This window comes from Protopterus annectens, chromosome 8.part0 (assembly GCF_019279795.1).
Source record: "Protopterus annectens isolate FY-2018-M chromosome 8.part0, PAN1.0, whole genome shotgun sequence".
Taxonomy (NCBI): Eukaryota; Metazoa; Chordata; order Ceratodontiformes; family Protopteridae; genus Protopterus; species Protopterus annectens.
This window is the reverse complement of record NC_056741.1, coordinates 1,931,937,791-1,931,951,964: the sequence shown is the minus strand read 5'-3', so window position 1 is coordinate 1,931,951,964 and position 14,174 is coordinate 1,931,937,791. Positions and strand designations below refer to the sequence as shown.

The 14,174-nt window shown below is 43.4% G+C and overlaps 1 protein-coding gene across 3 annotated transcripts in view; it reads right to left on the bottom strand.

Moving 5' to 3' along the window:
• The window catches only part of LOC122809734, a gene marked incomplete at its 5' end in the record, with an annotated part of 455,767 nt that overhangs the window by 214,537 nt on the left and 227,056 nt on the right, over positions 1-14,174 (bottom strand). For all 3 annotated transcript variants that reach the window (XM_044081441.1, XM_044081442.1, XM_044081443.1), the window contains 1 exon segment: positions 3,435-3,516. In XM_044081441.1, coding sequence (XP_043937376.1) covers positions 3,435-3,516 — 82 coding nt within the window.

Here is a 14,174-nt window from a genome sequence, read left to right as displayed (position 1 = left end):
AACTACAGCAAAATTTGTAAAAATATGACACTTAAGCTGGAGAGCTCAGTGAAACGCTGCTATATGGCTGCAAAGCTGGAGAGCTTGGTGAAACGCTGCTGTATGGCTGCACAGCAAATGAGATCTGAGGTAACTGGGAGAAGAGCATTGTGGGTAGTAGCTTAGCTCGAGAGTTTTTGGTGTATGCGAGCTTGATATTAGGCCGACTCGGTCCCGAGGGCTTGGAAACGAACCCATCAGTGATGAATGGGAAGAAGATCAACAACATCAGATGTACATAGTTTTTTGTTTGAGGAGTTCCATGGTATGTTGCTGAAATTTCAGCATATGGAACTGACAATTTAGTGCTCTAATAGCAAGAGTAGCAAAGGTGTATACTTTTTTACCCCATCTGTCTAATGCTCGCGAATCCCTATAGGAGGGTGTGGGATTCTTAGCTGAAGTTGCTTTGATTCCTTTAGGTCTTTGAGAGATGACCTCGGGGTCAGCAGTAGGATTTTTGAAAAGAAATTTGTGAGAGCTAGGGACTCTATAGTACCTGTCAGGTTTCCTGGGAGCAGGAGGGATGGTGTCAGGAGTCAGACTGGATTCCATAAAAACATCATCCACAACATCCAGGACAGGAGGAAAAGCCAGAGTTCTGTGCTGTGGAAGACCTAAGAATTCTCTGAGTCTCTTTTTTGACTGAGGGTAGTCCTGACATTCCCATTGGAAATGCTCCCTTAAAGTATGTAGGGTTTCCCCAAAGGAAAAGTCCTCGGGTGGAGAGGCTGAAGAGATGGATTCCTCTGCATCAGAATCCTCATAAGCAGAGAGGGGTTGCATATCTTTATATTCAGATGCATCATTGTCATCGGACTCCTGTTCAGATAAAACTACTGGGGACAAATTTCTTTCTTTTGGAAGGGGTAGCCTGGCTTCCCCTGATAAGCATTATAAGGTCTTCCTCCATTTTAAGCATTTGAGATTGAGGCAAGGAAGCAGGTGCCTGAGCTTGGGTCGTCGGTTTTTGGAGTGTTGTTCATACCCTGGGCCTTAGAAACTCGGTAGTTTTCGAAAGAACTGTAGATGCGAAAGAAGTTGTCGGTCTGTGTCGAGTATCGGTAGTGTGAAGTACTTCCATGGAAGCCGGTGCCTGCTCAGTGACTCTGGACCCATCCAAGGTAGAGACATCCGCAGGATCCTTAGTCGAAGAAGAGTCTCACTGCATATCGAACTCCGAAAGGGTCTCGGTAGCAGGCTGGAATCCACAGAAGCAGGCATCAGGGGCTGCGAAACAGCCTCACTGAGGACCGGAGAACTGACGACTAGCTTAACGGAAGCATCATCGGCAGTTTTGGACCTGTGCGGTCTGTCTCTGTCTTTATCCTTGCATTTTTTTCGGAAGATCTGTTGTCGGACGGCTTACCGAAGCCATATTGGAATTCGAGGACTGACAGCGAAAATAGCTAGCTACAAAAAGGGCCTGACAATGTATCATTCCGGAGTTGAACAAAGCACAAAAGCGACAGCGGGGGACGTCATGGTCTGGGCCTAAGCAAGTGACGCAGTAAGAATGAAAGTCTCGGTGTGGTATTTGCTTTCCACAGGCAAGACAATTGTTAACTTTTTATGACATTGGTTAGAGCCAGAAAAAAAGGATCCCCAACAGGGTGCTTAGCTTTATAAGACTTCAATTCGGAAATGAAAAATTCAGGTAGCAGCCAACCGGCACTCGTGCAAACTGCTTCTGCTTCAGGCTCCGCGGCAAGAAAGACTGAAGTAATGGCACCGGTTGCCTTATTTTATACCACTGATGACCTGACATCAATCTTGGAATGACAGCAACCGACGCAGATATACTAAGCCTCTGATATTCGGGCCGACTAAGGACTACCCTGGCAGGGTAATGTGATGAATGCAACAGTGAAAGACAAAGAACATGTGCTTAACTGATTAATCTTTTCTGGATACTGGAACATAACAATCACGCCCCATGCACAAGTTTGTTGTGTGTTCAAGACAAAGATGTCAACAACTTCATCTTGAGAACAAAGCTCAGGCGGTGAATTTCTTGACATTCTTTGTAGTGCACACAGCTTAAATAGCTTTAACATATTGCAAAATTCAGAGACAAAAATGTATTAACCGTGCCTTAAAGATTTTAAAGCTATAAGAGACTTACTGCTGCCACATATAGAACCACCTCACAAGAGTGATAGGAAAATATGTTTTTTTTTAAACAAGTTAAAACACTATTTGGGTGAAACCAGAAAGGCTGAATGGATTGTTTTAACATTTTTCTTTCATTCCCACTGTTGTTGTGTGGTAACTGCTGACCACAATCAATGCTCCAGCGCAAGACTAGTGCTTAACGGTGGGGACGGGTGCTTAAGGTGCTTAACAAACCTGCCTTTTCACTGATTTTTGAGCATAATTGCACTACAACTGTTTTACACATACCACCATTCCTTTACAACCCTTCCTTGTCTGATGTATTCTAAACCCCAGACAACCTGGTAATACCATAGTCCAGTTCTTTTTAGCAGTTGTCCGTTTCCATACCATTTTTGCTATGAAGCAATACTGTCTGCAATGGACTTCTTTTACTACTAAAGTATGTAAACTATTCAGTGTCACCAATGACTATTTTTTCCTGTGTTTTAACATTATTTTCCATATTCAGAACCCTCCAACTACTTTATGACATGTTTCCTTCTATCAGGACATTTCTGTTTAAATTATTTACTGTGCAGCTTTTCCAACTGTACAGACATAAAACTTCCTGATCTAAACATGTGCAAGCCAGAGTTCAAGTAAAGATCTGGCAGCTGAGAAACTATCTGAGATATAGGAACGAGGGAGCAAAGGTCAACTCCCTGTCCAAAAGGCATGGTGTAGTGAGTGCCTGGCTACTCAGAGTGGCTTTTACATAAAAAAAAAAAAAAAATAAGCTGTTCACTTGTAATGTTTTTGTAAAGGAGACACTCATTAGGATGCCCTAAATGATACTTGTGATAAATAATACACATACTCAGATATAACTGTAACCCCTTAAGTAATAAAAATACACACACACATGAAAATGGGGGGGCATACAATGTCTGCTACCCATCAGAGAAAAGTGATGGGAAAGGAATAAAGCATAATACAATAAAATAAAGCAGCATTTCTCTAAACAACCCAAAGGCATACATGTCACGTGAGAATGAACATGTGTCGGCAACCTGCAAGGGTTTGGCAACCTATTCAGATTTAGACCTTTTGCCATGTACCAAGCAAGTAATCGGAGAGTGAACGAATGAAAATAAAAATGAATATGGAGAGAAAGTCAAGCAGTATACTTGATTTAAGTACAACTATTTTCTCAATTGCTTATATAATTTTACTCCATTCTACAAAGGACTATAACTTCACTAGAGACAATTAAATACAGCTTAAGTAGTGATACTGACCTTTAGTATTCTCAAGAGCTTCTTTCTGATCAGGAGGGATTATAAGCCAACTGACTGGAACAGTAAAAATGCTGCCTCCTTCCTGAAGGAAAAATATAGTACCAATTTGTGAGTACCTGCTCTATACACCGTTGAACTACATACATACAAAACAGGACAAGAAGTACATTACTTTCTAAAGACGTGCATAATTACACATAATTACTTTCTAAAGACATGCATAACAACACATTTCCAGAAGAGGTAGAAGGGCAAATAACGGCCTTGTTTCTAAAGTCCCACTCAATGGCCTATGGCTGTGACTACTTGACAACGGTGTAACTCTAAGCAAATCACCTGCCCCAGACAGCTTTCCTACATCTCACAGAGTTTAAACTGGATGTGGTGCCATCTAGTGGTGTTTAACTCAGTGAAACTAAGCTCCCTGATCATTGCTTTTAATAGGAAATCACTGCCATTGGGCTTTCAAAAAGTGTGTTGGCAGTGACTCTTTTCTTTTAGTAGATTTCCCTCATTCATGTTTGTGCAACCAGAGAGGCTGACAGATATAAGTCAATGGTTGACAGAGGAAGCCAGCTAGACAGTGTTCACAGGTCAGCAATGAAAACAGGGGAGATGGGGAGTCTGGATTTAGCCACTTAACAGAGAAGTAAAAATAAAATTAAAATATCTTTGCATTAGCAAGGTCATTGGACTGATCCAAAATTACTACTTATAGAGTCAAAACTCAAATGAGAAGCAAACAGGTTACAATTAACAACTTGCATATCTTTACAACCTTTCTTTAAGAGGACTTATGTGGTGGGTAATATCACTGGAACATATATGCATGCAGTCATACCTCTCCAGTGCCCAGATTTTTGCCTCATATTTTTGATCTGTTCCTCATAAAATCTGTGGTTTTCTGTCAGATCGCTGGGATGATTTGAGAACTGAAGTCACTAAATAATGACATACATTTGAGTTTCAGACTTTATATCCTTCACAAAATGTATGCCAAGACAAATCCTGTTATTCTAACAACCTTCTAAGTTTATAAGGGCAGTATTTAAAATGTGTCCCTATTTTTGGGCCTTAGTTCCCCCCATTAGGTCAAGTTTTGCCCAGATTCTTTGTGCAAAGAGGTTGAGAGGTATGCATGAATTTTATAATCAAAAACCTATGACAAAGCAAACAAGCATGTACAATGACACATAAAGAGGGGAATGCCTGCAAGAAATCTCTGTCAAAGGGGGTACTGCTCCTAGAGTGGAAATCTAACTTGTAATGCTCAGTACAGGTGTACCTGCAAGAGCTAATGTGCACCATCGCACATATCTACACACTCTGGAAGCATGTACTAAACAAAACCCTGCCCTCTAAAGAAATGGTCTCTGACAGCCTTTGAAAGAGGCTGGTGATTGTCTTGGTGACAAAAAACAGTGTAGTATCTGTGTTACGCACCTGACTACCCTTTCCTATCCAGAGTAGATAAGACAGACAGGTGGTCTGCCCTGTACACAAATTTAACTTTAGGGAGGAAGGACAGGGCTATTAAAAATTTAAATCCATGATACACAGCAATCATTTGCATCTGTTCTGAGCACACCAGCAGGTGGAGACCAATTTACTGAATATAAACCTCACTTATAAGTTATAGCTCATGCAGACAATTTTACAAATAAATTACTCTCACAAATAAAACTCTGTTAAAAGATCTGACACTTGATAACGTCCAGAGAAAGATTAGCTATTTCTACGAACATCCTACTCCAACTCTAGTGCTGCCTGCCCTTAGTAACATTTCACCATTATTGCCTACCGTTACTAACACCTCACCATTACTGCCAACACCTTACTAACATTGCACTGTTTTACAACACCCATTACTGCCTACCCTTGCTAACATTACTCTGATCTTACGACACCTATCACTGCCTGCCCTTATTAACATCTCACTGTTCTTACACCTATTACTGCCTACCCGTATTAACATTACACTATTCTTACAACACCCATCACTGCCTACCCTTACTAAAATCACACTGTTCTTACGACACCCATTACTGCCTAACCTTACTAACATTACACTGTTTTTATTCTTACGACACCCATTACTGCCTCTGCTTAGTAACATTACACTGTTCTTACAACACCCATCACTGCCTACCCTTGCTAACATTACACTGTTCATACAACACCCATCACTGCCTACCCTTATTAACATTCTCACTGTTCTTACAGCATCCATTACTGCCGACCCTTACTAACATTACACTGTTCTTACACCCATTACTGCCTACCCTTACAAACATTACACTGTTCTTACAACACCCATCACTGCCTACCCTTATTAACATCTCACTGTTCTTACGACACCCATTACCGCCTATCGTTACTAACATTACACTGTTTTTACAACACCCATTACTGCCTACCCTTACTAACATTACACTGTTCTTACAACACCCATCATTGCCTACCCTTATTAACATCTCACTGTTCTTATGACATCCATTACTGCCACCCTTACTAACATTTCACTGTTCTTACAACACCCACCTCTGAATACCCTTATTAACATCTCACTGTTCTTACAACACCCATTACTGCCTACCCTTACTAACATTTTTCTGTTCTTACAACGCCCAACACTGCCTACCCTTATTAACATCTCACTGTTCTTTCAACACCCATTACTGCCTACCGTTAGTAACATTTCACTGTTCTTACAACATCCATCACTGCCTACCCTTACTAACATTACACTGTTCTTACAACACCCATCACTGCCTACCCTTACTAACATTACACTGTTCTTACAACACCCATCACTGCCTACCCTTACTAACATTACACTGTTCTTACAACACCCATTACTGCCCACTCTTACTAACATTACACTGTTCTTACAACACACATCACTGCCTACCCTTACTAACATTTCACTGTTCTTATGACACCCATCACTGCCTACCCTTGCTAACATTACACTGTTCTTACACCCATTACTACCTACCCTTATTAACATCTCACTGTTCTTACCACACCCATTACTGCTTACCCTTACTAACATTACACTGTACTGACAACACCCATTACTGCCTACCCTTACTAACATTACACTGTTCTTATGACACCCATTACTGCCGACCCTTACTAACATTACACTGTTCTTACACCCATTACTGCTTACCCTTACTAACATTACACTGTTCTTACAACACCTATTATTGCCCACCCCTTCTAAAATTATACTGTTCTTATGACACCCATTACTGCCTACCCTTACTAACATTACACTGTTCTTACAACACCCATCATTGCCTACCCTTATTAACATCTCACTGTTCTTACAACACCCATTACTGCCTACCGTTACTAACATTACACTGTTTTTACAACACCCATTACTGCCTACCCTTACTATCATTTCACTGTTCTTACAACACCCACCACTGAATACCCTTATTAACATCTCACTTTTCTTACATCACCCATTACTGCCTACACTTACATTTATCTGTTCTTACAACGCCCACCACTGCCTACCCTTATTAACATCTCACTGTTCTTTCAACACCCATTACTGCCTACCCTTACTAATATTTCACTTTTCTTACAACATCCATCACTGCCTAGCCTTACTAACATTACACTGTTCTTACAACACCCATCACTGCCTATCCTTACTAACATTACACTATTTTTACAACACCCATTACTGCCTACTCTTACTAACATTACACTGTTCTGACAACACCCATTACTGCCTACCCTTACTAACATTTCACTGTTCTTATGACACCCATCACTGTCTATCCTTACTAACATTGCACTGTTCTGATGACACTCATTACTGCCTACCCTTATTAACATCTTACTGTTCTTACCAAACCCATTACTGCCTACCCTTATTAGCATTACACTGTTCTGACAACACCCATTACTGCCTACCCTTACTAACATTACACTGTTCTTATGACACCCATTACTGCCTACCCTTACTAACATTGCACTGTTCTTATGACACCCATTACTGCCTACCATTACATTGTTCTTACGACGCCCATTACTGCCTACCCTTACTAACATTACACTGTTCTTACGACACCCATCACTGCCTACCCTTATTATCGGTTTATAGGTTCATAGGTAGGTACTAGGCTATTGGCCCTAGGGCCTATACAAGCCTAGCAAAAAAGGTACCCTGGCTTTTGCCAACCAAGAAAATTATTTTCCTGTGCCCCTGTCAAGCAGAACCACAGAAGTGATAACCGAGGTGAATTTCCTATTACCCATCCAATCATCAAGATTTTTCTTGAAGAGTGCTAATGAGGAGCTCTGTTTGACATAGATAGGTAGTATGTTCCAGAGTATGGGAAGTCTCTGGGACAGGAATCTATCCCTCCAGCATGTTCCGTTAATTGTGGTGACAAGGTTTAGGTCCCTAAAGCATGTAGCTTGGAGGGATTGGGATTTCTTTAAGTGGAGCATGTCCAACAGCTCTGGGTTTGACATAGCTTTGTATGTTAGGCAGAGATTGCCTCCGAGTAGGCAATATGCGACGGAGTAAAGCTGGAGTTTTTTGAGACGGTCTGCGTAAGGCATCTGTTTGAGGCCAATAATCCTCTGTGAGGTATTTTTGCGGCCTTTCCAGTTGTTGTAGATGTCTTGTGAGGTACATACCAAAAGGGGCACTGTACTCTATAATGGGTCTAATAAGTGATGAGTACAGGGGAACAATGACCTCTTTTTTTCTGGATGAAAAACCTTTTGTGATGAGGTGTGCCACATAGAAGGATTTCCTGACCACTGTGGCAATGTGATTATCAAAGGAGAGACTACTGTCCACCTGTGTCCCAAAGTCTCTTATCACACTTTCGGTGTTAAGTAGACTACCGTCTATGTGGTAGTTCATAGGTACAGAGATTTTACCAAAGGGGATGACAATGCACTTTTTGGCATTGAGCTTGAGACCATGTCTTTGACACCAGGCATCTGTCTCAGTGAGGCCCTTTTGTAGGATGTCTACATTGTTAGGAGTTTCGATTATGGCTCCTAGTTTGCAGTCATCTGCGATTTTAGTTAGCCAAAGACCTTCTGTGTTAGCCTGTACTTCAGAGAAGTAGATACCAAACAGGAGAGGACCCAGGACTGAACCCTGTGGTACTCCACTTGTCACTGGTCTGAAGTTTGATTTGGAGTCTGCTACTTTAACAGTGTGAGTTCTGCCAGTAAGCCAGTTGGCAACCCATCTTGTGACATAGGGATGTATACCTAGTTTAGTGAGTTTATCTATAATTCCAGAGTAGGGGATGGTGTTGAATGCCTTGGCGAGATCTAGATAGGCTGTGTGAACCACCTTACCCTCATCTATGGCTTTGGTGACTACTTCAAAGAAGTCTATCAGGTTTAAACTGTGTGGGGTCCAGAGTTTGGAGATCTCCAATGTCTTTGTTTATGAGTTCCATGCTGATACGTTCCATGGCCTTGCAGACGAGGCTCGTCAAGCTAATGGGGCGGTAGTTCCCGGGGTCTGTTGTGGCCCCCCCTTTGTGGAGTGGGATAACTGTCACGGTGCACCATTCAATGGGCACAAAGCCTGAGGTGAAGCTATGATTGAACATGGTACTTAGGTGGGGTGCCAGTTCATTCTGTAGTTCATGTAGAAGGCAGCCTGGGATGTTGTCAGGTCCCATGGATGCTGTGTTCTTGGCTTTGGAAAGTGAGGTTTTTACCTGTGCAGCCGTGATTACAGGAACTTTGCATTCTTCCCGTATAAAGATGGGCCCTTTAGGGGGTGAGAGGGGGGTAAAGTTAGCACTGAACCTATCTGCCAGGATGTTGGGAATATCAGTTGGTTCTGTATATTTAGTGTCATTGTGCTGTAACTCAGAGCAGATCTGACTGTTGTCATTGAGATTCTTGACATAGCTATAGAATGCTTTGTGGTTGTCTTTAGAATCAGTGGCAATTTTGTTTTCATAAGTGTAGGCAGTGATTGCACTGCTCTTACGACACCCATCACTGCCTACCCTTATTAACATCGCACTGTTCTTATGACACCCATCACTGCCTACCCTTACTAACATTACACTGTTCTTACAACACCCATTAGTGCCTACCCTTACTAACATTACACTGTTCTTACGACACCCGTCACTGCCCTTACTAACATTACACTGTTCTTACGACATCCATTACTGTCTACCCTTACTAACATTTCACATTTCTTATGACACCCACCACTGCCTACCCTTATTAACATCTCACTGTTCTTACAACACCCATTACTACCTACCCTTACTAACATTTCACTGTTTTTACAATACCCATCACTGCCTACCCCTTACTAACATTTCACTGTTCTTACGATACCCATCACTGCCTACCCTTACTAAAATTTCACTGTTCTTACAAAGGATACCCATCACTGACTACCCTTACTAACATTTCACTGTTCTTACAACACCCATTACTGCATACTCCTACTAACATTACACTGCTCTTACGACACCCATTACTGGCTACCCTTTCTAACATTTCACTGTTCTTTCGACACCCATTAAAACCCAACCTTATTAACATCTCACTGCTCTTACAACACCCATTACTGCCCACCCTTGCTAACATTTCACTGGTTTTACAATACCCATGGATTACAGGCTGTAGAGAATAAGATAGTACAGTTACACTTACCATAAACGTAGATGTTTGAGTGTATTCACTGTTGCAGTCATCACCTGTGGCTTATCCCTGCTGTGGTAGCCCTCAGCCAGCCTGAATACCAGAGTCAATGTTTTTGCGCACCAGCTGTTGTCGCCTGTAGTCTGATGTCAGGTCGCCAGTACTATAAAGCAAGGCAGCCAACATCATTACATCAGTTTTTCTTGCCCTAACCCATCAGAGGCACAAGGGAAAAGAGAGAAGTGGTCCTGGTGGCGAAGAGCCACCGGGAAGGATGTGTCCCCCTGGGGGAAGATGTTAAATGGGGGATGGAGGGAGGGAAACCAAGACTGCAACAGTGACTACACTCGAATATCTACATTTATGGTAAGTGTACACAACTGTACTATGTTCTTCATGTTTCACTGTTGCAGTTATCACTTGTGGGAGGATTCCCAAAGCTGAGGTAAAGGGTGGAAGAATAGGCAGAGTCCTAGGTATTGGTCAGGAGGCCCTGCAGAATTGTAGAGGAAAACCCTGCCCTAGACTTAGAAAAGAAAGGTAGGTGGCAATGCTTTGTAAAGGTATGGACAGAGGTCCAAGTGGCCGCTTCCAAAATGTCCCTGGTAGGTACTTCTCTGAGAAAGGCAGTGGAAGTGGAAGTTGCCCTAGTGGAGTGAGTACAGATCGACTTAGGGATGGGTTTTTCATGTAGTCTGCAGCAAAAATGGATACGGTGTGAAATCCATTTGGAAATGGTTTGTTTGGAGATGGGCTTCCCCTCTGCCCCTGGGGCAAAACTTACAAGATGCTGGTCAGTTTTTCTGAATGGCTTAGTGCAGTCCAGATAGTATCTAAGTTGTCTGTGCATGACTAGTGAGTGTAGAATTCTTTCCCCCTTGTTATGAGGGTTGGGAAAGAAGGTGGGAAGGTGTATGGCTTGGATAAGGGTCACATCAGATACCACCTTGGGCATAAAGGAGGGATTAGTCCTCAGGGAGACTCTGTCTGTATGGAATATTATGAAGGGCTCGACATCCATGAGAGCTTGAAGTTCTGAGACCCTTCTGGCTGAGGTGATAGCTAGTAGGAAGGCAGTCTTCCAGGAGAGGTATTTCAATTCTGTTGAAGCAGCAGGTTCGAAAGTAGGTAAGGTTAGTTTCTCTAACACATAATTCAGGTCCCAGGGTAGAGTGGGAGGCCTGATATTAGAAGCCCCTCTGAGAAATTGATTAAGCAAAGGATGAGAGAAGAGGGGAGGGGTCTGAATCATAATGGGCAGAGATGGCCGAGGCATGGATTTTAATACAGGAGAAGGAGAGGCCACTATTGAGCAATTCTGCTAAGTAATCCAGGTTGAGAGGGATGGAAAGTTGGGAGGCACTATCCCCTTTTGATTGTTTCCAGGAGCAGAATCTTTTCCATTTTACTGCATAAAATTTTCTTGTGCTGGGCCTTCTGGCCTCTGTGATGTTGTCCAGGACCTGTTTGCTTAACATTGACTTCTTGTTAGTTTTTAGTGTATAAGCCATGCTGAAAGTTTGAGAGTCTGTAGGTCTGGGTGCAGTACCTTCCCCCTCTCCTGGGTCAAGAGGTCTGACTTTAGGGGAAGCAGCTTCAGGGCTGTAAGGTCAGACTGCATAGTGAGGGGTACCAATGCTGTCTGTGCCAATCTGGCGCGATGAGGATGGCCTTTGGTCTCTCCTCTCTTATTTTGATCAGAACCTTGGGAAAAAGGGGCAGAGGAGGGTATGCTTACACAAAGAAGGAGTGCCAGGGGAAGGTCAAGGCATCCACCTTCCATGCTAGGAGGTGATACTTCCTGGTACAAAACTTGTGCAGCTGGTGGTTGAGGTGCAAGGCAAAGAGGTCCATCTCTAGGGTCTCCCACTCCTGGGTGATTTGCAGAAAGACTTCTCTGTGGAGCTGCCATTTGTGAGGGTCCAGTAAGTTTCTGCTTGGGTGGTCTGCCAGTGTGTTGTTGATCCCTGGTAAGTATTGGGCAATTAGGTGTAGCCTCATGGAGGTGGCTGCAAGCCAGAGACTCATGGCTAACCTGCACAGGGGGTGAGACTGGGTGCCTCCCTGCTTGTTGATGTACCATATTACTGTGGTGTTGTCTGTTTTTATAAGGAGGACCCCTGGCCAGAGATGGAGTTGGAAGGAAGTCAGAGCATTTTGCACTGCTATCATTTCTTTCTGGTTGATGTGCAAGTGAAGTTGCTGGGCATTCCAAAGGCCTTGGGTACACCTGCCTGCTAGGTGAGTGCCCCAAGCTATGTCTGAGGCATCGGTGGTGATGGTCTGGCTGGAAGGGTGGAGGATGAAGGGAAGACCCTTGTTCAAGGCCCAGGCCTCTGCCCACCAGAGATATTCATCCCTTATGCAAGGGATCAGTGGGAGAGTGGTCTGTAGGGACTGAGAGTGCTGACACCAAAGGTTTTTTAAGTACCACTGAAGCTTTCTCATGTGAAGCCTGGCGAGAGGGATGAGAAGGATGCAAGATGCCATGTATCCCAGGGTTTGCAGGAACTTCCTCGCAGTGAGGTGACTTCTGGAAGCCAGCGTGGTGAAGTAGAGAGGCAGGAAGCTCTGCTTTTCTGGGGACAGGAAGGCCATTAGGGTTGCTGTGTCTAGCACAGCTCCCAGGAAAACAATCTTCCTGGAGGGGTTTTGCTTTGATTTTTTTCATTGATGGTGAACCCTAGGGAAGTTAGGAGTTTTTTGACAAAGAGAAGATGCTGGAGCAACTTTTACTTGCTGTTCACCTGAATGAGGCAGTCGTCCAGGTAAGGGTAAATCTGTATATTTGTCTGTCTGAAGAATGCTATAGCTGGGGCCAAGCATTTGGTGTATACTCTGGGAGCAGTAGATAAGCCAAAGGGTAGTGCAGAGAACTGAAAGTGCTGAGTGCCTGCTCTGAAGCACAGGTATCTTCTGCACAATTTCCTGATTGGGATGTGGAGGTAGGCATCTTTTAGGTCTAGTGTCACCAGCCAGGCATTTTGTGTGAGCACAGGCAGGAGCTGCTGCAAGGTTAGCAATTTGAATCTGGGGACCACCAAGAAGGTGTTCAGTTTGGATAGATCCAGGATGGGACGCCAAGTGCCCTCCTTTCTGGGAACAATGAATAGTCTGGAGTAAAAACCTTTTCCTGTTTGATCAGGAGGGACAAGTTCTACTGCCCCCCGGGATATTAGGGTTTTTACCTGTTTTAATGCCTCTGCCCACTTGTTTGGGGGGAGGTCTTGGTACCCTCTTGGAATAGGAAGTTCGCTGAAGGAGAATCTGTATCCCTGAGAAATAATTTTTAATACCAATTGGTCCTTGGTTATAGAGACCCAATTGTCCTTGAAGAGGGTGAGCCTTCCTCCTAGTTTTAGATGAGTGAAAGGAGGGCAGAGGGGGGGGGGGGGAGAGTCATTGTGAGTGCTTACCATAGAAGCTTGGCTTAGAACTCCCTGCCTTAGAGGCAGAAGTGGTCCATTGTTTGCTTCTTTGGTGGCCCTGGGATAGGGGCCGGGATGTCCTGTCCCTGCAGGGCTTACCTTGGCCCTGTCTGCTGGGTGCAGGGAAGGCCCGGTGCTTAGTGGGGAAGTTCCTGCTGAATCTGGATGGTTAAACTTGAAAGAAATCTTTTATTGTTTGCATAGATTTTACTTTGTCTTCCATCTTTTTAAGCACCTCTTCTGCTTTTTCCCCAAACAGGCATTCCTTATCTAGGGGTGCATCAATAAGTTTAGATTTGACATGATCAGGGAGAGGTTGTCCCTTCAGCCATGCATGACTTCTAATAACAGATCCTGTCACTGCTGCCCTGCTAGGGACTTCTACTGTGTCATATCCACATTGTAATGAGTGCTTGGCCACTTGACAAGCAGAGTGTAGTAATTCTGCCAGCTCTTTTGAGTTGGCACCATCAGGAGAGGTAGCAATTTCTGTTTTAATTGTTCCAAAGTGTGTTGTTGATATTTTAACATATGGAACTGACAGTTGAGTGCTCTGATAGCTAAGGTTGCAGAGGTGTATACTTTTTTTACCCCATCTGTCCAGAGCTCTGGAGTCTTTGTCAGAAGGAAGATAATTCTTGGC